The 25,850-nt window shown below is 45.9% G+C and overlaps 1 protein-coding gene across 1 annotated transcript in view; it reads left to right on the top strand.

Moving 5' to 3' along the window:
* Window positions 1-25,850, top strand: part of pigg (phosphatidylinositol glycan anchor biosynthesis class G) — a 129,728-nt gene that overhangs the window by 52,219 nt on the left and 51,659 nt on the right. The window contains exons 7-9 of the mRNA XM_056282726.1: window positions 2,758-2,975; window positions 5,514-5,798; window positions 19,447-19,850. Of these exons, the coding sequence (XP_056138701.1) occupies window positions 2,758-2,975; window positions 5,514-5,798; window positions 19,447-19,850 (907 nt within the window). The remainder of the gene's footprint in view (window positions 1-2,757; window positions 2,976-5,513; window positions 5,799-19,446; window positions 19,851-25,850) is intronic.

The following is a 25,850-nucleotide window of genomic DNA, read 5'->3' as shown; positions in this document are numbered from 1 at the left end:
TCGCGAAGCGAACCCTAGTTATATGAACAACGACAAAATGGCTGAGAATAGAGCCGTTCTCCTCCTACCCGGGCCACAGGTGTGGTGCTCATTTAGTTGGAGATGGTTCGACTTACAAAGAGGAATAGCGCTTCCGGTGGGCGTGCCAATACGGGGTCGGTGGGAGGACATATGACCACAGGGGGTCATATTGTCCGGGATTGCCACTGGGAATGCACCTCCATCGTTTTTCTTTTTTCCAGCGAGCTATTGTGGATGATGTCACAATGCAATAACCCTCTCAGCCATTTTGTCGTTGTTCATATAACTAGGGTTCGCTTCGCGAACCCAAAGGTGCTGCAGGATGGTATAGCTACAGGAAATGGATGTAAAGCCACGGCGCTGCAGGATGGTATAGCTACAGGAAATGGGTGTAAAGCCACGGTGCTGCAGGACAGTATAGCTACAGGAAATGGGCATAAAGCTACGGTGCTGCAGGACGGTATAGCTACAGGAAATGGGCCGGAGACTCTATTTCAGGCAGCTTCTCAGACACCTGCTGTGGTCTCTGCCCTCGCTCCATGGGAATGAAGGTGCTGATATTCGCATCGATCTGTTTTAGTATGGGGAGAAACACAGGTCAGTTAGCTGGCTTGTCATGACCAATAGAAACTGACGGCACAAATGTGACGTCTGATTTGTTGATATTATAGTCTTTTTCATTCTTTTTGTGAAGTTGTGAAGTTGCAGTAGAAGTTGAGGAAGATCTCATAACATGATTTGTTTTCCAATAAAACACAAGATCAACTGGACTCGCCGGTTCGAATCCTCGTGTTACCTCTGGCTTGATTGGGCGTCCCTATAAGACACCATTGGCCGTGTCTGCGGGTGGGAAACCGGATGTGGGTATATTTCCTGGTCACTGCACTAGCGCCTCCTCTGGTCGGTCGGGACGCCTGTTCGGGGGGGGGGGGACTGGGGGGAATAGCGTGATCCTCCCACGTGCTACGTCCCCCTGGTGAAACTCCTCACTGTCAGGTGAAAAGAAGCGGCTGGCGACTCCACATGTATCGGAGGAGGCATGTGGTAATCTACAGCCCTCCCCAGATCGGCAGAGGGGGTGGAGCAGCGACCAGGAGGCTTGGAAAAGTGGGTAATTGGCTAAGTACAATTGGGGAGAAAAAGGGGGAAAAAGCCCCCCCCAAAAAAAATCCTCTATAAAGGGGAACATGTTTTATAGCATTTTCAGCATTGCTGTTGGAGAAAGGCCTGCTCTCTATCATAGTCTTTGTTGCTTATATTGCATCCCTCTGTTTAATCTTCATATTGTGCGACTGTTGTGTTACTGACCTCAGGCATCTTTGGGACCATTAACGGATCCCTGTTCTGTCATACAGATACTCAGGACATTGATATTGTGGGATTCATGCTTGTGCCTAAATGTGCTAATATTTCTACCATCCCTTCTGTCTGACCAAGTCCCCAACACAATTTACTGAGAGAGAGAGAGAGCGAGAGAGAGGGAGATGGGAGAGAGAGAGAGAGAGCTAAGAGAGAGAGAGAAAGAGAGAGAGAGAGGGATAGAGAGATGAGAGAGAGAGAGGGAGAGAGAGAGAGAGAGTGATAGGAGAGAAAGAGAGAGCTGGAGATAGGAAAGATAGAGAGAGATAGGAGAGAGGGAGATAGGAGAGAAAGAGAGATCGCAGAGAGAGAGATAGGAGAGAGAGATAGGAGAGTGGAAGATAGAGAGAAATAGGAGAGAGAGAGAAGAGAGAGATAGGAGAGACAGAGAAATAGGGGAGAGAGCAATAGGAGAGAGATAGGAGAGAGGAGAGAGAGAGGAGAGAGAGAGAGATCATGTAAGTGCATCTAATAATATCTAACAATACACAGAATACATAAAGACGTGTTGCTTTACATCAGGTGGTTGTGTGTCCAGTCCTGAGTGAATGCAGTAGTCCATGTCAGCTGGCTGGTGAGATGTGTGTATTTCCTGTACCTCAGCATTCACTTACAGTCGGTCTCAGAATGCCAGGCTAGCGGGTGGGCAGGTGTGTGTGGGATGATGCGAGGCAGGATCATCACCACAAGTTTAATGAATGCAGTGCTGCAGATGCGTCTCCCTGCATAAGTGGAATTTGCTTGAATTTGGCGTCGGGCTTTTCACAACCCCATCTATCTTCTCACCATACAGCATTACCCACACTTCTAGATAAGTCAGGAGTTGCGTTCATATCAATTTGTATTTAATGAGTTTTTTTTTTGTTTTTGTGGCTTTTCCCCCCTTTGTTTCCCAATCGTACTTGGCCGATTACCCCATTCTTCTGAGCCGTCCCGGTCGCTGCCCCCCCGCCACCGACCCAGGGAGGGCTGCAGACTACCACATGCCTCCTCCAATACATATGGAGTCGCCAGCTGCTTCTTTTCACCTGACAGTGAGGAGTTTTGCACGTGGGAGGATCGCGCTATTTCCCCCAGTTCCCCCTGCCCATTGAACAGGCGCCCTGGCCGACCAGAGGAGGCGCTAGTGCAGCGAACAGGACACAGACCCACATCTAGCTTCTCACCCGCAGACACGGCCAGTCGTGTCTGTAGGGACGCCCAACCAAGGTAACGCGGGGATTCGAACTGGCGATCCCCGTGTTGGCAGGCGATGGACTAGACCGCCACGCCACCTGGATGCCCTAATGGGTTTTTTTTTTTAATTTGTCGTCCATGTTCTGTAAAAGCGTACAAAGTTTTGATGCTCGACTATCTTCATGCTTTCCCCATTCACAGAGGCCGGCTTTGAGCAGTTCCGTGTGGCAGAGAAGTCCCACGGCAGTTGGATGAAGTTGTACCTGGAGGGCAACACCTCTGAGGTGTTGACCAACATGGGCAAAAAGGTCCTGAAGCAATACCTGGAGGCCCTGGCTGCCATGAGCTCCGCCCTCAGCAAGCAGCTGGGCAAGTACGACATGTACTCCATGATCGCCGGCATGGTCTTCGTGTTTCAGGTGAGCAGAGAACATCCGTGTTTATCTGAAGCTCAGACAACATACAAGTGGTAGACGGCTATGTGGACAGGCATTCTATACATCTCTGGAGGAAGTCGGGGTCTATTGTTGATGTGTAAATTTGAGTTTTGAGAAACAACCGTCACGTTTTGAGGATATCCCTCATTTGTCGTAACTGCAAAAGCAGTTTAGTGAAATTGCTAGCCACTGAGCTGGGATTTACCTGCATCAAACTGTATTACACTTGAAGGTATGATTTTCCAACTTAATATATCGGGTCTTACCCGTTTGATCGGTCAGAAGGTATAGAAGAGGGGGGGGGGTGCCTCCGTAACCGACTCCATATAACTTGTCAGAATCGAGGAATTATTTGTGAGGTTTCAAGGCAAAATGTGTTTATAATGTGCAGCTAAGCTACAAGGTGGCAGCATTTTTGTGCTGCCACAAGCCAAGTCCGGACACTGTCCTGCACTTAGCCCTTCACTCCACACTGTAGTCTTTACAGGATACAGGAAGCACATATTTGGCTTCATCGTTTTCATTAGAGAGTATGAATCCAGGGTGGCACGGTGGCACAGTGGTTAGCGTGGTCGCCTCACAGCAAGAAGGTTCTAGCTTCAAGCCCTAGGGTAGTCCAACCTTGGGGGGGGGGGGGTCGTCCCGGGTCCTCCTCTGTGTGGAGTGTGCATGTTCTCCCCGTGTCTGCGTGGGTTTCTTCTGGGTGCTCCCGTTTCCTTCCACAGACCAAAGACATGTAGGTCAGGTGAATCGGCTGTACTAAATCGTCCCTAGGTGTGTGTGTGTGTGTGTGTGGGTGGTGCGGGGGGTACTGCTGGGATAGGCTCCAGCATCCCCACATTGTATATCAATAAAAAAAAAATCAATCAAGATTTCAAGGTTTAATCAGCGGATTGTCATTCATGCCTACGTTGAAGCTCTGTAGGAAGACTGAATCAAATTGTAGCTTGACACCACAGCCCAGTGTGTTCTTTCAGTTGTTTAAGGGCAACTGAGAGTCGAGCACGACTAAATTCCTCCTTTCTTCCGAGCCCATTGAGCTGGATAGCTTCACTAGACACACTTGGTGGGTGTGTTTTAGTCTGCGAATCGTCGTGTTGCAGTTCAGCAAAACACTGCTCAGGTCCTCCACATCTCTTAAAGCTGCAGTAGGCAACTTTTCTTTGCTTTAGCTTTTTAGGAAGTAAATGTTGATGGCAGAGTGTAATGGCTGCTTATTGTCTGCTGCGGTAGTGAAGTATAGATAGGGTGTTATGTGCATCATGCTTGTTAATATATTTTGTTACTATTTCTATTTCTTATTTATCTTTTATTTCTGTTTTTTTATCTTGTATCTTGTTCATTCTTAGTTATTATAGCATGAGTGTCTGTAATAGAACTCAATTTCCCCTCGGGGATAAATAAAGTATTCTGACTCTGATTCTGTAGAATAATGACACCATCGGTGTTTAGACTGGTTCCCTACAAGCCTCGCTCTCACTATGCAATTCTGTCTGCCCCCGGGTACGATCTCGCGGGAAAAATCAAGGTTGGATTTTTGGCACAAAGGAAGTGCGCCAACCATTGCACAACCAAAATAGCGAGAGGATAGCGCTTCTGTTTTCCCTGGGAGCTATCGATAGCTGTCCGCAGTAGCACAAATGGCAGACGGTGGAACAACTGAAGGGACAGTGTCAAGTCTACTTGGCAAGAGAAAAAGAACCCTGTTGAAAGAGGAGGCAAAGAGGGTGAAGAGGGAGAGTGATAAAACAGGTAAAATATCAGGCATCCAGGTAGCGTAGTGGTCTATTGCATTGTCTACCAACATGGGGATCGCCAGATCAAATCCCCGTGTTACCGCCGGCTTGGTTGGGCGTCCTACGGACACAATTGACCATGTCTGTGGGTGGGAAGCCGGATGTGGGTGTGTGTCCTGGCATGCGTTGGCATGGAAACAGGTCAGCTATCGGTTAAGGGTGATCAAGTTGTCCCGGTGTTGTATCAAACTCCGTTTCCCCATCAAGATGTGTTTCCCCCTAGCCAAACGAAAGCGTTGGCATGGAAACAGGCTAGCTGTCGGTTATGAATAGGCTAAGTCAAATGTTAGGTTAAACTTAGGTTAAGGTCAGGTTGAAGTTAGGTTAAGGGTGATCAAGTTGTCCCGATGTTGTATTGAACTCTGGCTAGGGGGAAACGGATTTCGACGAGGAAACAGAGTTCGATACAAGACCCGGGCCTAAGTGGATCTGTAAGTAACACAGCCAGCCTACTTACTAATACTACCGGGTGTTTTACTCTGCCTTTATCACAGAACTGAGATGATGGGGTTTCTAGTTCAAACTGGGGAATGTTAAGGTTATTTCTTGCTTTGGCTGCTAATGATTGGAAAGTGATCCGGTTGTCTTTGCGACAGCGGCGCAAACAATAAAATCACTTTGAAACGCTGCGGGGGGAGGGAGGGTTGAAAAGTTGTCTACAGCCGCTTTAAGAATGTGCCCTTTTAACTGTCTTTCTCACTCCTGTCTCTTTCCTCCTTTTTAGCTCCTGTTGGTCCTACTGCTGGCAATGCCAGAGGCCCTTAGTGGTTCGGCACAAGTGGACCTCCCGGTCGTCCAGTCTCTGCTCTCCCTGCCTTTCTACCTTCTGTGCCTCCTCCTTGCTTCCCTGCACGTCCTAGTCTGCACGTCAGCCGAGAGCTCCTGTTACTTCTGCAGCCTCTCCTGGGGCCTTGTGTTTGCTGCTATTGCCTTCTCCTCAGCGATGTTCTGTATTTTGGTTGCTATGGCAACAAGACAGCTCCCTTTGGGACCAAAGATTCCTGGGAAGGTAAGTGGCATGCCCCGGTAATAACAACGCCATTGCAGGGCCAGATCAGAACACACAGTGGGCCTCAGAGATATATTCACATATGCATGTCTGGCACAGTCTAGCGAGTCAGTGCTGGTGGAGCCGTGAGGACGGACGTCTGTAGTCTTCGTGGTCTGTGGCAGAGCAGTATCAGATCTACACAACAGCTTACCGACTGCCATGCTGACATTATGGTTTGCATGGAATGAGTTTAATTAATAAATGTAAAAGATCCAAAATGTTGGTATTCTACAGTTGAAAAAATACTTAACCGGGGTATCCGGGTGGCGTGGCGGTCTGTTGCCTGCCAGCACAGGGATCGCTGGTTTTAAATCCCCGTGTTACCTCCGGCTTGGTCGGGCGTCCCTAAGACACAATTGGCCGTGTATGCAGGTGGGAAGCCGGATGTGGGTGTCGTGGTCGGTGCACTAGCGCCTCCTCTGGTCAGTCGGGGCGCCTGTTCAGGGGGGAGGGGGAACTGGGGGGAATAGCGTGATCCTCCCGTGGTAGTCTGCAGCTGTCCCCGGGTCGGCAGAGGGGGAGGCGCAGTGACCGGGACGGCTCAGAAGAGTGGGGTAATTGGATGGGTACAGTTCGGGAGAAAAAGGGGGGAAATCCAAAGAAAAATTACTTAACCAAAATGTTTCCCAAGAGAATATGTTGAGCCAGTCTCATACTCGTGACATCATTTGCTTCTTGCTCTTGTGCACCTTGTTGAATCTAAACTTGTGTTATTGATAAGAGACTGCATTGATTAGGAAAATTAATTGAATCAACTCCAAGCTAAAATTCAGTGGTGTGAAATCTTGTCCCGCCGAGGTAAAGATAAAACTTTGAAATATTTGAAAGCCATATTTCATTACAGAGAGAATCTAGCTATGAAATTATAACTTATGTTATGGTTCGTTTTGCCGGACGGCACGTGGTGGTGGACTAGAAAGTCTTAAAGTCCCTTACTGAGTGACCGTTGTTGAAATGTGCATGCCAGAATTACACCAGTAGGGGGAACAACACACACACACACACACACACACACACGAGTCTCAACAACGGAGGGGAGGGCGAGCACATGTTTGTGCTACAACCTAGAAACTGATGATGAATGGGTGTTTGTGAACAATACACTTGATTTGCTGAAAAAGTGATGGTTTTGCTGCATAGATTGCTATATGAAATCACTACGAGTGTCATTTCCTGGTTATGGAGATGACAGCGCACACGTGGCCAATGGTGAACATTATAAATACTACACCTTCACACAAAAATGTTGTGTAAGAGATTGGCTATACATGTTTATCAGCTCAGTCATGTTCAAAAATACTGAGCTCGCTGCACGTGCGAGGGAGGGAGCAGCAGGAAGGGGGAGTGTGGGGAAGTGAGCAAAGTTGAGTCTACACGGCTCTCACCACAGTTCTCACTTAAATCCAACTGAACAGCTTTCACGATTACAGGGATGATGAATTGGTATTTATCCTGCAATGCAAGTCAGGATCGTGGGGCCAGCGGGAGCACACAAGTACAGGGGGGGGGAGGGGGGCCGTGCACTCTGCATATGGTCCAACTCAATTTGTCACATATCTGGAAAGACCCAAAAGCAGACAGGACAACCAGGTAAGGAAGAAATCAAGTCTTTATAGAAGTGGCAGATCCCAGGAGTAAAGCAGGAGTTGGCTCAGTGGCAGGGAGACTGGCAGGCTGAAGTCCCGGAGAGCAGAGAGCAAAAAATCAGACAGGCAGGCAAGAATGCAAAAACTATGAACATTAGAGAATGCAGGCTAGGACTGGCCGTGCAATAACCTTTAGGCAACAACCCATGAATGGCTACATTCCAGCGAAGACTGGTCCACAGTGGAGGCTTCTTAAAGGTGAGGGTGACTGCTTGATGGCCAGCAGGTGTGTTGATTGAAACCATGGACAGGTGTGCCAGAGTGAAGGAGGAGGAGGAGTGAGCAGGCGTCAAGGGAGAGGGGTTGTGACACAATTAGGCTCAGCTAATGCTGATTTTTATCATTATTTGTCATACTGATATTATTAGTATCATTGGTACTGTATTATTTCATTTAATTATTATTCATTCGATTTAATACATTTATTTATTTAATAAAAAAATTAAGTAAATAAATTAAACCAATGTACTTTATTTAAATAAATAAAATTAATTAATTAAACGAAGTAATTTATTTAAATAGTTTAACTACATTTATGCGTTTGATTTAATTAATTAGAATATTTATTTAAATAAATAGATTGTTTATTTGAATAAATCAAAATAATTAATTTAATTGGTTTATTTAAATGAATAAATGTAATTAATTTAATTAAATACGGTTTAACATATTTATTTATTTAATGTAATTGTTGTTGTTTTTATTATTAATTACAAATGAAGATTTATTTATTTATTTATTTATTTCTTTTTACATAAAACTACCAGGATCAAGTTTAAGAGTAATGTGAGTCAGAAGAGCTGTGATCAACCATATTCTAGCTAATAGATATGTAGATGTTAGTGAAGAACATAACTATAAAAAGATTAACTCAAAGAAGGATTTGCTAACTGCCACTAAGTGTAGGCAAATGATTTGAATAATTAGAAGCAGTAAACTTCTGAAGATTAAAAAATTCCAGGGTGTTGTTTTAGATGCCAGCATCTCTCTCACTCTCTCTCTCTCTCTCCCTCCTCATAACTGCACTTCTAATTTGCTCAGTATAATTTATCTGCAAAGGTTACAACTCCTTTCCCGTCGGGAGACTTATCAGTAGAAGTGCCGACTTAGCAAAAGGAAAAAAAAGGAAACCCTGATGGACCATTTGGTTGGCAGGGAATCAGCCACATTTACAGATCCAGACCCTGGAGGATGGAAAGGATGAGCTGATGTTTTGCTCCAGTCAAGTTACCTTTTAGAAGCCCTGGCAGAATCATCTCTGACTATTTTGTCCATTAAAAGTTGAGTCAAGTATAATTTAACAAGTTTACTTCAATAGTATTTGACATTTAAGGACACTATGTACAGCTCATCAAAGGCAGAGTGAAAAACTCTTAAAAGTGTGGCTAGTATCTGTCCGGGTAGCATGGCGGTCTGTTCCGTTGCCTACCAACATGGGGATCGCCGGTTTGAATCCCCATGTTACCTCCGGCTTGGTCGGGCGTCCCTACAGACACAATTGGCCGTGTCTGCGGGAGGGAAGCCGGATGTGAGTATGTGTCCTGGTCGCTGAACTAGCGCCTCCTCTGGTCAGTCGGGGTGCCTGTTCAGGGGTGGAGGGGGAACTGGGGGGAATAGCGTGATCCTCCCACATGCTACGCCCCCCTGGTGAAACTCCTCACCGTCAGGTGAGAAGAAGCGGCTGGCGACTCCACATGTATAGGAGGAGGCATGTGGTAGTCTGCGGCCTTCCCTGGATCGGCAGAGGGAGTGGAGCAGCGACCGGGACGGCTCGGAGAGTGGGGTAATTGGCCGGGTACAAATGCGAAGAAAAATTGGGGACCCCCCCCCCCAAAAAAAAGGTGTGGTTAGTGTTGTCGAGGAGACACTGCCTTGTCGGCTAGTAAAGGAGCAGGCCGCCAATCTGTGGCACAAAAATGTTTCATGATGATGTTTTCTTTTTAGCTCCAATATGAAATGACGCGCGGCACGGTGGCGCAGTGGTTAGCGCGGTTGCCTCACAGCAGGTAGGAACTGGGTTCGAGCCCCGGGGTAGTCCAACCTTGGAGGTCGTCCCGGGTCGTCCTCTGTGTGGGGTTTGCATGTTCTCCCCGTGTCTGTGTGGGTTTCCTATGGGGCTCCGGTTTCCTCCCACAGACCAAAGACATGTAGGTCAGGTGAATCGGCCGTACTACATTGTCCCTAGGTGTCAGTGTGTGTGTGTGTGTGTGAGCCCTGTGTGATAGCCTGGCAGTCTGTCCAGGATGTCTCCCCGCCTGCCGCCCAGTGACTGGGGGTATAGGCTCCAGCATCCCCGCGACCCTGAGAGCAGGATAAGCGGTTTGTATGATGGATGGATGGATGAATGAAATGACGCCAAACACTTTCAACACACAACATGAGCATGAGTGTATGCACACACACACACACACACACACACACACACACACACACACACACACACACACAAATATGTTACAAGTTAGGCAAAAGTGTTCACTGTGGGCATGCTAGGGGCTCTGTATGTGGGTTTGCAGCAAACTTGGCTAGTAAACTTGGCTAGTAAAATGATTAATGGAGACAGTTGTCCAAGAGGACTGCCAATTCTTTTTTTTCTTTTTTTTTTGGCTGTTTGCCCCCCTTTTTCTCCCCAATTGTACTTGGCCAATTACTCCACTCTCCACTCCCCCTGAACAGGCGCCCCGACCGACCAGAGGAGGCGCTAGTGCAGCGATCAGGACACATACCCACATCCGGCTTCCCACCCGCAGACACGGCCAACTGCATCTGTAGGGACACCCAACCAAGCTGGACGCAGGGATTCGAACCGGCGATCCCCGTGTCGGTAGGTAACGGAATAGACCGTTAACACTACGCGGAGGCCCAGGACTTCCAATTCTGAGCAGGTCCTGTGACGTATGTTGACTGTAGTCTCAAACTACAGGTTAAAATCCACTGATTTTTGAACAAGTGACGATTGTAATGTCCCATGAAGAGCTCCAGAAAAAGGCCTCACGGGGGCCGTTAATGTCCGTTGATAAGAACATACGTAGATGCACAACCCTGTAATCACGGTTGGAGCGCAGAATCTGCACTTCTGACTTGAACTATGTGGACAGGTTGTCCTACCCCTACTTCAGCTACCCGTCATGAGTTTGAAGGGGCTGTTTGGAATCAATACTAAAGTCTTATTGATTACTTAGAAAGCAAGAAATGACTCACACCAGTCTTGCATTAGAGAGCTTAAAACCCGCAGCGTACGGAAATGGAGTCGTAGATCTACAGACACGTCTGTTTTGACTGTTTCACAGTGGAGATTAAAGACAAATGGGAAGTGAGCCTTTGCAATCACAGCATTAATCTTTTGAACAATCTGCCGGGGGAAGAACAGTAAACTCTGTACATCCCAGCTGCAAGCCCATTTTCAATACGCGCTATCACCCAGGAACTTGTTGTCGCTTAGTTATATTGCAGTTTCTGTTTGTTTTTTGGGGGGGTTAATTATAGGCGGTACGGTAGCACAGTGGTTAGCGCAATTGCCTCGCAGCAAGAAAGTCCTAGGTTCGAGCCCCGGGGCAGTCCAACCTTGGGGGGTCGTCCCGGGTCACCCTCTGTGTGGAGTTTGCATGTTCTCCTCGTGTCTGCATGGGTTTCCTCCAGGTGCTCCGGTTTCCTCCCACAGTCCAAAGACATGTAGGTCAGGTGACTTGCCCGTGCTAAATTGTCCCTAGGTGTGAATGTATCGGTCCTGTGCTGGACTGGCGGTCTGTCCAGGGTGTCTCCCCACCTGCCGCCCAATGACTGCTGCGTTAAGCCCCAGCATCCCATGACCCTGAGAGCAGGATTTTTTTATGTATATATATTTAAATATATATAGACAAAGTTGAATTCAGAGACAAATGGAGCTGATAGAAACAAACAGGCAGAGGAAGGAGGTGGAGCTGGGTTGGGCAGACCTTGAGGAAGATCTTCAGTTTGCAGAGAAGATAGATGGAAAAAAGAGTATTGCTTTGTGTAAAAAAACAGAAACATTAAAGGTGCAGTCCTTTAATTCAGAAGTAAACATAAGGGCCGCCCTGCTAACAAAATACAAAACACAGCACTGGACCCTGCTGTCAGTCCCACATAGACTGACAGGTCCCTCATACAGGGACACACACTACACCACTACCAAATCTGAGTTTCTACTGTTTTCTTATTTCATTTATGTATTTTTTATGAGACAGTGACAGTGAAAGGGTGACAAGAAATGAGAGAGAGAGAGGGAGACAGAGACAGAGAGAGACCTTTGACCTTTAACCAAGCCTTTAATGTTCAAATTCTTCATTCACATCAAGATAACAACATTAACACAAATACTCATATACATAGGGAAAAACACAACAATTGCCATACACAGTAAAAACAAAAGGATACAGACCTTCCCCTATTTTATTTCCCCAGAAATTAAGATGAATCACTTGGTTTTCTACAGTGCACAGAACATCCCCATGTCCCCAAATAGAAATAAATCCTTCCAAGTTTGAACTAAGTTTGAAAAACGTGAACTAAATTTTCAGCCGAGCAGCCACCAGACCCCTGAATATGAGTGTAGCATCTGTGGACCCTGTGCCTTTCATTTTGTTCCCTCTACTAAGCCAAATGCTCATTTTTGCCTGACCTATCAAAAAATTAACCAAGGTGACCCATCTGCACTGTGCTGCTATGTACCTCGGACCAAAGACAAACAGGCTGTCTTCGAGAACCTCTCCTAAACCTCTGAGCCACTGCTGCAGTACAGAGAAAAGAGGGCTCAATCTGGGACTGTACAAGTGCTGTAGAGTTTCCTCATCATTACAGAAAGAGCAGTGGCTCCCCGCTCTAGGGTCAATGTGTGCCGCATGTCTGTTCGTAGGCACAGCCCCATGTACCACCCTCCACTGTAGATCCACAGTGTGTTTCTCTATGGGGGGTTTGTAGAGGGACCTCCAGCTGCCCCTGGGGGATGAGCCTGGTGCCAACACACTCAACCACCTCGACTCCTGTACGCCGGCTAGTGATGTTCTGTTGAGAACCTTTACAGTGACTGCGTACAAAGCCTTCTGTGATGTACTTAAGAAGTCATGTAGTTCTGGTGTTTTGAAAGATAGAATGGCCCCCTTCACTTCCTCCTGCTCATCCACTGCTGCACGGATTGACAAAGATGGAAAAACAGGCTGCATAGCTGGCTGACCCTCTCCACACTCCGCTGCTAGTGCCTCTCTAAAGAAGCCCGGAAATGCACTGGTCACTTCCTCCAACAACCTCTCCATCAAACAAAGAGATTTAAAGCCAGTCTCTTGGCTCAAAATGCCAGCCGTCTTCCACTGTCCTCCTGATCTGAGACACACTACCTTCATAAGTCCAGCTCTTATGAGGGATCTCTGTACACTTACGGAGCTGAGCATCCTGCAGTGTATCAGTGGGTTATGGAACAGTGGTCCCTCACCTACACTGCCATAGAGCTAGGAGTAGTCTGTTCGTGCGTAAGACCGTTCCCCAAGCACGGAGGACAGATTGATAGAAGGGTGTCATTGTGAACTCCATGCCAGCCAGGTCCAGAAGGATGAAGTGCTTGTCATAGTTCAGGTTCATAACCCTCCGAAGCAACACAGATGCTGTTTCATTCCAAAGTCGCCGGTTATGGTATAAAAGGCGCTGCACAGTTTGAAGGCAAAAAGCCGTTATACGACTGCAGAGGTCAATCAGGACCTGGCCTCCTTCCAGCACTGGTAGGAACAGTACAGCAGACTTGGTCCAGTGAAAGCCTCCCCAGAAGAAGTTCACCAGCGTCTTCTGTACTTCCCATATGAGCGTGTCTGAAGGTTCTACAACTGTAAACCGGTGCCAGAACATCGAGGCAATCAAGTTGTTAACAATCAAGACTCTCCCCCTATAGGACAACTGAGGCTGTATCCAAGTCCATCTAGACAATCGGGCTCTGTGTTACGTATCACGAATGAAGACCAGAGGCCAGTGTAGCGAAACCCAAAAGGACAGACAGACAACAGAGCACCGGGATAACCCGAAGGGCGATTTAATGCAGGGAAGAAAAACAAACAACACTGCCACAGGGGATAATGACAGGTGAGTCTCAGGTGGGCGTTGTTGAGACGATGTGCTTCTTGTAGAGGGCTGCCTGATTGCCGCAGGTGTGCCTGATGGATGATGGCAAACACCTGGTGCAGCACAGCGCTCGTCTCCTCAGAGCGCGAGCCGAGCGCTCAGATGTTTCCCGCACGTCCGAGCTGGGGGAGTGGCTTGAACGTGCCGGGGAGGCAGCTCGGGGCGGTGTAACCACAACACTCTGACCTTTTCAATTAAACCCTCCCTGTTTTTTGTTCAGAAAGCAGTCACTGCCCAGAAAGACATCAAGGCATTTTATCCCTTCTTTATTCCACTGCAACCCTGCTGGTAATGTTGGCTTCTCTTTGTTGTTCCACTCCCCCAGCAAGAGACCCTCAGATTTTGACCAATTGACTTTTGCAGAGGAAGCTTGTTCGTATAAGGCCAATTTCTGCTTGAGAACTTGTAGATCGTTTTGAGTTGTTACAAAAACCCTGACATCGTCAGCAAATGCTGATAAGCTAACTGCATTGGTGATGTTCCCTGAAAAGGTTAGTCCTGGGAGCCCCTGCCTGAGCTGAAATAAAAGCAGTTCAATGGCCAGAGAGTACAGCATTCCAGATAAGGGACAACCCTATCTTATACCTCTCTTAACAGAGACAGGTCGGCTGAGTCCACCTCCTACCTTCAACAGAACACTGGCTCCGGAGTACAACAACTTGATCCAAGTAATAAATGTATCCACAAAACCAAAACCTTCAAGTGTTTTGAACAGATAGCAATGATCAATCCTGTCAAAAGCCTTCTCTTGATCTAAGGAAAGCAGGCGAACGTCCAGCTCCTGGAGCTTAGATATGGCAATAATGTCTCGTATAAAAAAAAAAGATTATCCTTAGTTGTACGGTTAGGAACACAGTACGTCTGGCTGTAATGAACAACCATATCCATACACTGTTTGAGTCTATTTGAAACTGGTCTCCAGTTTTTCAGTAGGCCAAGATCTCCCTTTTTTTGGTAGCAGTGTCAGGACAGCCCTTCTACAACTCAAAGGTAGAGTTCCAGAGTCCAAACAGTCTTTAAATACATCGTGTAAGTCTCGTCCAATTAAAGTCCAGAACGTCTTGTAGAACTCTGAAGGAAGTCCATCAACTCCGGAGGTTTTGCCACAGCTGAGCTGCTGAACCGCCACAGACATCTCATCAAAGGAGATGGGGGACTCCAGCGAGGCCACCTGTGTTTCACCCAGCTGAGGCAGTCCCTCCAGTATCTCCTCCATGCAGTCAGAGTCACAGGTCTCCGCACTGAACAGGCTGCTGTAAAAGTCTATGGCCTACTTCCTCATCTCTGATGGATCAGTTGTTATTGCCCCTGTGGGAAGTTTGAGATGCATCAGAGAGAGACAGAGAGAGAGACAGACAAACAGACAGACAGAGAGAGACAGATAGCAAGAGAGACAGACAGAGAAAGAGACAGAGGGGGACGGCACCTATTGCCATTGTTGTTGTTTGATATCATAATCATTGTTGTTGCTGTTATTATAATCATAGTTGTGTTGTTGTTTTACATGCTTTGGCAATATGTACACAAACGTATGTCATGCCAATAAAGCAAATATTGAATTGAATTGAATTGAGAGAGACAGAGAGACAGACAGACAGAGAGAGAGATAGATAGACAGAGAGAGAAAGAGACAGAGCGAGACAGACAGAGAGAAAGAAAGACAGAGAGCGAGAAAGAGGTATGACATACAACAAATGTCATCGGCTGGAATCGAACCGTTGATGGTTGCAGCCATGTGGTATGCGCTGTAACCATTCAGATACTAAGGTGCCCTGAGTTTCTGATGTTTTCTGATACTGTAAAAGGTTTGATGAAGTCAGTAACAGTTGTCGACTTCGGAGGAAAACAGGCCCATATGTTCAGTAACCATCGGTTGAGAAAGATACAAAATCCTGATTTCCAGTCTAACTCAAACTGTTCAGTCATGGAAGTAAATACATCTCACCTTTACATGGTCAAATAAGTCACAGAATTGGCGTTTAACTTCACTCACTGAAAAAATGAACCTGTAAGAATGATCGATACTCAAACAAATGTGATTAAAATTTCAATTGTTCTCTGCCAGCAATAATCAATGTGGACAATAAACTACTTACACGGTGCAGTAATGGAGTTGTTCAAGACAGATTCAGTTCAAGATTCAGTCTGAGAACAAAGCAGGAGAAAAAAAGATTACGGTTTTTCAGAAGGGTGAAAAATATGACATACTTCAAAAGCTTCCAAGTCTTGTACATATCACAGAAGGGGAAGTTAGAAAGGCTATTTCACTGCAGGGTGCATGATGGAAAGCCAAGGTTAAAAGGCTTGCCAGGAAAATATTACAAACCTCACGTAGACATACTATCCTCAAGACTGAGCTGCCGAGAACCTGCAAAACAATCGGGCTTGTGATAAGGCTTCCCCCTGTCAAGTACAGGTATAATTAGAGAAGAGGAAAAGTAGTGTGAGGGATTTTTGCCAAGTGGTAATATCCATGTCCCGAGGACCAGTCTGCGATGCTGGAAGTCGGCACATCCTGGTCACAGCCTTTGCCTGCTGCCAGACCTGCGTTGCACCCTGCACTGATGCTCATCCCAGCGGGTGGTGGCTCCACGGGGTGGTGGCTCCATGTTGCTTTTTCGGGCTGGGCCCGACCGGGCCCCATGGGCCAAGGCCCAGGCACCAGACCAGGGGGGCCCCAGTTTCCCTTTTCCGGGCGAGGTGTTGTAGCTCTGCTGATGTCATTTCACTGTGTTTCTTGGGAATCACTCTTAGTCTGGCCCCTCCCCTGGGACCAATTTGCCTTGGAAGACCCTACCAAGAGCTATTGCCCCCAACAACACAGCTCCCAGGATCACCAGGACACCCAAACCCCTCCACCACGTTAAGGTGGCGATTCTCGGAGGTGCAATTGTACATCTCTTTTTCAGAGATGACGTACGTTTTTATTAGGCAAAGAGAATCATTGACAAAGCATGTTCTTTGTTTCTTTGTGGGTTTTTTTTTTTAATTTAGTGATAATAATTATTCTGAATTCTACTATGGACTTATAGGTCCTATCTAAAGACATTACAAATAATTGTCATGAATTGTTGTAAACATTATTTGATATATTTTCTATTTTATTCTTATATCTTATTTTATTTTGTTTATTGCACCGATGAAATAAAATATTAATTTATTCTCCAAAAGAAAAAAGATTATTTAGAACTACTTTTAGATTTCTTTTGAATATCCCTACCACTGGAGAAATAGAAGAAGTAGCGATGGAAAGATGTATTATAGCTCCCTTTTCACTACAAATTGTTCAAAAACAGAGAAGGTGCAGGCAGGCCTTGAGATGGACTGGTGAGCTGTTCAGGACGTCTGTCTGCCCTCTGTCCAGTGCATGCTGGGATAGACACCAAACCCCCACAACCCTTAATTGGATTAAGCTGATGGATGGATGGAAGCATAAGCAGGGTTCATACAGTCATCGAAAACCTGGGAAAGTCAGTAAAATTGGAAGTACAATTTTCAGACCCTGGAAAAGTTAGGTTTTGGAAAAGTAATGGAAATAATGACTTATGCAGTGTTAAGTTAAAGATTGATTGACCAATGGAGAAAAAAAGTAACAACCATTCCTTCATGTGAGTGCATGCAACAGTTTATCTCAGTATGCTAACATGTGTCTCCACTGGCTAGCTTTCCTATCAGCTAGCTAGCTAGCTAGCTTTGTCAACTGTATGCCGGGCAAGTGCAGTTTCAACAATCAGTGGCTTCAAATTAGCAAGTAAAGAATAAGGCTAGCAAATGTTAAGAGTTGAGCAGCTCGTATACATTATTTGAAATATAGATGGACTTTCCCATTGTATCATGTTTAAAAAAACAAAACAAAACTTTTCAGTGGGAACTCCAAAAAATAACTTCTTTTGGTCCTGGAAATTAAACTAAAAGTTATGAAGAAGTCAGGGGAAAGTCATTGGTGAAAAAGTGTTAAAACTGCATAAAAGACATCAGTCTTGTTCCAGACCTTTCTTCAAAAGTAGGGTCTGGCTAATCTCGTTCTCACTAACATGAGTGGCTTAAAACAAATGAACACCTCCACTTCAACTCTTGTTGTGCCTCCCTCCACCTTATCCCTAAAAACGTGTGTGATGAGGAGAACTCTGTTTCGGAGGAGTGTTGGTAACAACAGCGGTATTTTGCGTGACAGCCATTCATAAAAAAAGATGCAAATTAAATTTTGAAGGCAGCTTTATGAAGTACAACCTAGATAATCTATGGAAATAAATGCAACCTAGAAGCCGTGAGTCCTAAATCTGCCTTTGTTATGCTGAGAGAGGAAAATATGATGGATTTTTTTTTTTTTTTGTCTTTTGGCGCCATTTTTGGAACATTTTGGGGCATAGAGTGTTGAGTTTTACAGGATGTTGGCAGACGTCAACAGGAAACTAAAGCAACATCATGTAGTTGGTTGTGAGGGGAACATACTTGTGAGTGCAAAAATTATTACCACGTATGATTATTCTACAATCAAACAGGATTATAAAAAATGAAATTCTTGCATACTATCTATAAAAAACAGATAACCTTTTGATGCAAACTAAGGAAAACCAGGAAGAATTGGGGAACTGGTGAAACATGGGACTCCAAATTGCCACACAATAACTTGAGCTACAAACTGTCGAAGGCGTCTAATTTTCCTGTTGGAATGTTTTACGTACTGAATACTAACACAGCAGAGACAAAAGAGTATCTTTAAGAATTTCAAGTTACCGTGGTTTACACTCTCGGATAAATCTCTTGATGGGGAGAAGAAGAACGGAGAGGGGATGTTCTGGTTACATGCACGTTTTATTCTCTGCAGTACTGATTAATGAATAATTCACTGCTCAGTCAGAGAGAATCAATGCTCTCCCCTTTCAGGACAGTACAATAAGTATATTAATTGACACACTATCTCTTGTATCTGTCAACTATATACTACGTAGGAGATGTACCTGGTACAAATGCCCCTTATTGACCAGATGGGTGGATCATCTTTCTCTTGAAATATGCTAAATCTACATTGCATCTGCAACAGTGTTTAAACTCACTTTTTCAGGGGGTGTCCAGTTGGCATGGCGGTCTATTCCGTTGCCTACCAACACGGGGATCTCGGTTCGAATCCCCGTGTTACCTCCGGCTTGGTCAGGCGTCCCTCCAGACACAATTAGCCGTGTCTGTGGGTGGGAAGCCGGATGTGGGTATGTGTCCTGGTCGCTGCACTAGTGCCTCCTCTGGTCGGTCGGGGCGCCTGTTCAAAGGGGAGGGGGAACTGGGAGGAATAGCGTGATCCTCCCACGTGTTATGTTCCCCTTGTGAAAGTCCTCACTGTCAGGTGAAAAGAAGTGGCTGGTGACTCCACATGTATCGGAGGAGGCATGTGGTCGTCTGCAGTCCTCCCCAGATTGGCAGAGGGGGTGGAGCAGTGACTGGGATGGCTTGGAAGAGAGGGGGAATTGGCCAAGTACAACTGGGGGGGGGGGGCAGGGAAAATCCCCCCCCCCCAAAAAAATGATCCTGGTCCTGGATATTGAGTTAAGTAAGCACGACTCCAGAACACTGGCTAGTCCCTACAAGTTTCCAGCTGAATTCAGCGCTATATTGGACAAGTCCGCTATAGAAACACTTGAAATGTTTAAACAGTACTCTAGAATTGGAATGGAAATTTCTAGAAATGAAGTAGAAATTAGAGCATAGGTGAATTTATTGTACAGCAAAAATTGCATGTAGTAAAAACAACATTGGAATGAAAACATGACAAGACTAACTGTTTTGAACAGCAATTTCTCAACCCCCTCTGCTCTCTCTCTCTCCCTCTCTCTCTCTCTCAGTCTCCATCCAGGAGCTTTGGCAGTGAGTGGGCCCTTTCAGAGCTGGATGTTTTGCTGCTGGCGGGCACAGTCGGCCACACTCTCAGTCTGGCCGCCAGCAGCTTTGTAGAGGAAGAGCACCAAACATGGTACTTCCTGCTCAGCACCCTCTGCCTTGCCATCTTCCAGGATGTCTGCCGCAAGTACTTCAGGGAGGACAGTAGCGCCGTAGATGAAACCGAACATCTCCTCCCTTCCAAAGATTGTCATCCTTCTATCCATCCCCAGGCGGAGCTGTGCACAGAAAGATGGCTAGCTCTAGCCACCCCACCATTCATTCTGGCCTGCTGCCGTCTTTTGCGCTCCCTCAACCAGACAGGGGTGCAGTGGGCCCATCTTCCTGACGTCGGACACTGGCTAAACAGGTGGGGTCCGTTGCCTCGGCGCGTGCTGTATAAAATCTCATCTATTACACTTTCATTCTGGGACGTTTTGGGACATTTCCGAGACTGGCACAGGGCTCTTGGCTAGAATAATGCTCTAGCTGTTGCAGTTAGCAACAGCCTGAGATCTGAATTTGATATCAAACGTACTGAATTGGCCTTCACAGTGTAGCTGCAGCTTGTGCTGGCTTCCTCTGTCTCTGAGAAGTTATTGCGAACACCGTCGTTTGCAGTATTGTGGTATTGTACCCTGCTTTCTACAAATTTACCCAAATCCAACTGAGTGTCAAATGTTAAAGTTGCAGCACAGAAACCACACTGTGCAATAGTGAGCTCGTCAAGCCACAGAAAAAGCTGCCGATTCAGTGGCTCTAATGAATAAAACTAAACGAAAACATTCTAATCACTTCAATTACTGATTATGTAGACGCAGCAATTTAAAACCTTTAAAGAGAAGTCAAAAGACAGAAATAAAGGATTTTAAGGCATCTGACAAAGTTATATTTCATAGAAGGGGGGCTGCAGGTAGCGTAGTGGTCTATTCCGTTGCCTACCGACACGGGGATCGCCGGTTCGAATCCCCGTGTTATATCCGGCTTGGTCGGGCGTCCCTACAGAGAAGAGTGGCCATGTGTGCGGGTGGGAAGCCGGGTGTGGGTGTGTGTCCTGGTCGCTGCACTAGTGCCTCCTCTGGTCGGTCGGTCGGGGCACCTGTTCGGGAGGGAGGGGGAACTGGGGGGAATAGCGTGATCCTCCCACATGCTACGTCCCCCTGGTAAAACTCCTCACTGTCAGGTGAAAAGAAGTGGCTGGCGAGTCCGCGTGTATCGAAGGAGGCATGTGGTAGTCTGCAGCCCTCCCCGGATCAGCAGAGGGGATGGAGCAGTGACTGGGACAGCTCGGAGGAGTGGGGTAATTGGGTGGGTAAATACAGATATTGGGAGGCAAAAACTAAGAGCTAAAAATGACCAAAAAAAATAATTTCCTTATGAAAAATTGTCTCCTTCCTCGCCAGCCTTTCTAGAGTTTACAAGGATTTAGTAGGACTCGGAACTAGATTTAAGTCCTCCATGCCTCCGCGTACATCAGAAACACTGTGTTTGATTGGTTTAAAGGGTCAGTTCACCCGGAATACAAAAAAAAAAACTTTTTCCACTTACCCCTAGTGCAATCTGTCCATCCTGATAGTTTCTGTGTGGTTTGGTGACATTTGGCGTTATCCAAATTAGAGCTGTCTCCCTTTGCCCCGATATGGTAGAGGATTCTGGCACTACGTTGTATTACTGTAGGCGCATGGAATACAATTGAGGCACACTGAGCAAAAAACGTCAGCAACCGTAGGAAAGACTGGAGTGTTTAATAAAACCCAACACGTTTCAGTGTAGCCTACACTGATGCCAAAGCAGGTAGGTTTCTATTAGGTAAACACTCCCGTCTTTCCTACCCTGGTGTTGCTGAAGTTTCTCTCCTCCCTTTACCGCGCTACAATGGAGCTGATCAGAAATCAATTTGTGGCACTCAAAGTGCCAAAAAAAATTACATTTTAAAAACTCGACAAAAACTCACGTACAACTCAATTACATTTGGAAAACTCGACAAATACTCATGTACAACTCAATTACATTTGGAAAAACTCGACAAAAAACTCATTTACAACTCAATTATATTTGAAATTCTCGACAAAAAACTCATTTCCAACTCAATTACATTTGAAAAACTCGACAAAAAACTCATTTACAACTCAATTACATTTGGAAAAACTCGATGAAAAACTAATTTACAACTCAATTACATTTGAAAAACTTGACAAAATCTCATTTACAACTCAATTACATCTGGGAAAAACTCGACAAATTCTCATGTACAACTCAATTACATTTGAAAATCTCAAACTCTTTCCAGAAACAATGACATGATTACTCATGGTAATCCACAGATCTTGTTGTGGAACGTTTCACTGAGGACTATTTTCTGCTGAAGAATAGATGACAGCTGTCTATATATCCACCCAGCTTCCGATAGCATTCATCCACATATCTTGCAGGAATACCACCAATCTCCCATTGTGTTGGTGCAGGTTCAGCAGTTATCGGCAGCTCTGGGTCTGCTGCAGTACTACCCATCATTTCCATCTGGGGCTCTTGCTGTCTCTGCATCTATATACTGTAATTCTTCATCTGTTTAGTTTGGTTCAAATAAGTAGTGTTATGTTGTGAAAAAGACACGACAGACAAAGCTCCAGTCAGAGCGTACTCCATTTAATCGACAACACTTGATTAAACACTCGACATTCAACTTCACTCACATAACTCAGGTAAAACGTTTAACAAGATTGGAACACGGCATTGTCACAGCAATGCCAGACGTAACACACAAGAACCTAAGTCACAGTCATGTAGGTGCACAGGCCGGGTATGTGCACGGACTGAGCGGGGCACAGGTGCAGCACTAGTCTCAGGGTTTGGCTCCACGATTCCTAGTTGGACAGGAGGGGCTGATGTGTCGAGCTGCAGCAGGACTGGGGGTGCTGAGGTGTCAAGCTGTGAGGCTGGTAGGGCTACTGTAGGGGCCACACCCAATCCTGGCCCAAGAGGGGCCTGTACCTTTGTGCAAAATAAGTTTCTTTTGTCTTCAAGAGAAAATAGTTCTCAATAAAAGTTTTCAAAACAAAGTCTTTGGATTATAGTGAGTAAATGTGTCATTGTTTCTGGAAAGAGACCTTGTTCTTGACGTTTTCTAATGTAATTTTGGTGCTGTGAGCGCCACAAACCCATTTTTATTCAATTCCATTTTGTTGGGTGAAGGGAGACAGCGCTACTGAAGATAATGCCAAGCTTCGTCGAATCGCACCAAAACTGTCTGAATGGGTGGATTGCACTAGGGCCAAGTGGAAAGATATATACACTACATGGCCAAAATTATGTGGATACCCTAACGTCACACTCATGTGTGCTCGTTGAACATTATAGTTGCCCCCTTCTCCTTCTTTACTGTTATAACAGCCTCCACTCTTCTGGGAAGGCTGTCCACTAGATTTCGGAACATGGCGACAGGGTTTTGCTCCCATTCAGCCACAAGAGCATTGGTGAGGTTGGGCACTGATGTCAAGGAGAAGGTGTGGCTTGCATTCGACATTTCAGTTCATCCCAAAGGTGTTTTATGGTAGTTGAGATGAGGGTCTCTGTGCAGGCCAGTCATGTTTTTCCACACCAAACTCTGCAAACCAAACCTTCGGATGAGACGTTAAACCGAGGTCCTGACTCACTGTGGTCATTAAAGATCCCATGTCACTTATCGTAAAGAGTAGGGGGTTCCTGCGGTGTCCTGGCAAAATTCCCAACCTGGCTGTCTCCATCTGGCCACCTAACCGTCCCCCCCATCTAAATGGTTCAATGATCCCTCGCTCTCCACCTCAAACTGATGTGTGGTGAGCGTTCTGGTGCAAAATGGGTGCTGTGCATCACCCAGGTGGTGCTACACATTGGTGGTGGTAGAGGTGTGAAGCACTTTGGGTGTCCAGAAAAGCGCTATATAAATGTAATCTATTTGTAATCCATTATTATCATTATTTAGGGACGCCATTGTTTTGCACAGGGAATTGTTATGCTGAAACAGGAAAGGTCCTTCCCCAAACTGTTGCCACAAAGTTGGAAGCACACAATTCCCTAGAATATCATTTTTCATTGTATGCTGAAGCATTAAGATTTCCCTTCACTGGTAGTGAGGGGCTTAGCCCAATCTATGAAAAACAGCCCCGGACCATTATTCCTCCTCCACCAACCTTTATTGGCAATATGAATTAGGGCAGACTGCATTCTCCTGGCATTTGCCAAACCCAGATTTGTTGGTCGGACCGCCAGATAGTGAAACGTGATTCATCACTCTAGAGAACACGTTCCCGCTGCTCCAGAGTCCAATGGTGTGCTTTACACCAATCCTGCTGACGCTTGGCATTTTGTATGGTGACCTTAGGTTTGTGTGTGGCCGCTCTGCCGTAGAAACCCATTTCATTAAGCTCCCGACGGACCAGTTTTTGTGCTGACGTTGCTTCCAGCGGCAGTTTAGAGCTCGGTAGTGAGTGTTGAACCAAGGACAGACAATTTTTACGTGCTTCAACGCTCGGTGGTCCCATTCTGTGAGCTTGTGTGTCCTGCCGCTTCACAGCTGAGCTGTCGTTGCTCCAAGATGTTTCCACTTCACAGTAACAGCACTTACAGTTGACCAGGGCTGATCGAGCAGGGCAGAAGTTTAATGAACTGACTTGTTGGAAAGGCGGCATCCTATGACAGCCCCATGTTGAAGGTCATTTAGCTCTTCAGTATGACCCAGTCTACTGCCAACCTTTAGCTATTTAGATTGTATAGGTGTGGGTAAAGACCCAAACCCACTGATTAGAAGGGGCTTATTAAAGGAAAAACCAACACAAAGTGTAAGGTGTCGGGGCCACCACGAGCCTCCAGAATAGCTTCAGTGCTCCTTGTCGTAGATTCTACGAGTCTCTGGACTCTACTGGAGGGATGGACGCCATTCTTCCAAAAGAAGTTCCCTCATTTAGTGTTTTGATGATGGTGGTGGAGAGTGCTGTCTAACACGCGAGTCCAAATCTCCCGTAGGTTTTCAATTGGGTTGAGTGATTGCATAGGCCATAGCATGTGATCAATGTAACGTACATAATTTTCATACTCGTCAAACCGTTCTGTGACCCCTTGTGCCCTGTGGATGGGGGCATTGTCATCCTGGAAGAGACCACTCCCATCAGGATAAAAATTTGTCATCATAGGGTAAAGGTGATCACTCAGAATGTCGTATTGATTTGCAGGGACCCTTCCCTCTAAGGGGACAAATGGACCCAAACAATGCCAGGGAAATGCCCCCCACAGCATAACACAGCCCCTGGACCCCCTCACCGTTGAGGTCAAGCGTTCAGGTTTTTCCTTTAATTTCTCACCTGTGTCTGTTTATATGTATGTACACTACCGTTCAAAAGTTTGGGATCACATTGAAATGTCCATATTTTTGAAGGAAAAGCACTGTACTTTTCAATGAAGATAACTTTAAACTAGTCTTAACTTTAAAGAAATACACTCTATACATTGCTAATGTGGTAAATGACTATTCTAGCTGCAAATGTCTGGTTTTTGGTGCAATATCTACATAGGTGTATAGAGGCCCATTTCAAGCAACTATCACTCCAGTGTTCTAATGGTACAATGTGCTTGCTCATTGGCTCAGAAGGCTAATTGATGATTAGAAAACCCTTGTGCAATCATGTTCACACATCTGAAAACAGTTTAGCTCGGTACAGAAGCTACAAAACTGACCTTCCTTTGAGCAGATTGAGTTTCTGGAGCATCACATTTGTGGGGTCAATTAAACGCTCAAAATGGCCAGAAAAAGAGAACTTTCATCTGAAACTCGACAGTCTATTCTTGTTCTTAGAAATGAAGGCTATTCCATACGAGAAATTGCTAAGAAATTGAAGATTTCCTACACCAGTGTGTACTACTCCCTTCAGAGGACAGCACAAACAGGCTCTAACCAGAGTAGAAAAAGAAGTGGGAGGCCGCGTTGCACAACTGAGCAAGAAGATAAGTACATTAGAGTCTCTAGTTTGAGAAACAGACGCCTCACAGGTCCCCAACTGGCATCTTCATTAAATAGTACCCGCAAAACACCAGTGTCAACATCTACAGTGAAGAGGCGGCTGCGGGATTCTGGGCTTCAGGGCAGAGTGGCAAAGAAAAAGCCATATCTGAGACTGACCAATAAAAGAAAAAGATTAAGATGGGCAAAAGAACACAGACATTGGACAGAGGAAGAGTGGAAAAAAGTGTTGTGGACGGATGAATCCAAGTTTGAGGTGTTTGGATCACAAAGAAGAACGTTTGTGAGACGCAGAACAAATGAAAAGATGCTGGAAGAATGCCTGACGCCATCTGTTAAGCATGGTGGAGGTAATGTGATGGTCTGGGGTTGCTTTGG

Source organism: Lampris incognitus, chromosome 1 (genome assembly GCF_029633865.1).
Source record: "Lampris incognitus isolate fLamInc1 chromosome 1, fLamInc1.hap2, whole genome shotgun sequence".
In the NCBI taxonomy this organism is placed as follows: Eukaryota; Metazoa; Chordata; class Actinopteri; order Lampriformes; family Lampridae; genus Lampris; species Lampris incognitus.
This window is presented reverse-complemented; position numbering and strand designations above follow the sequence as displayed.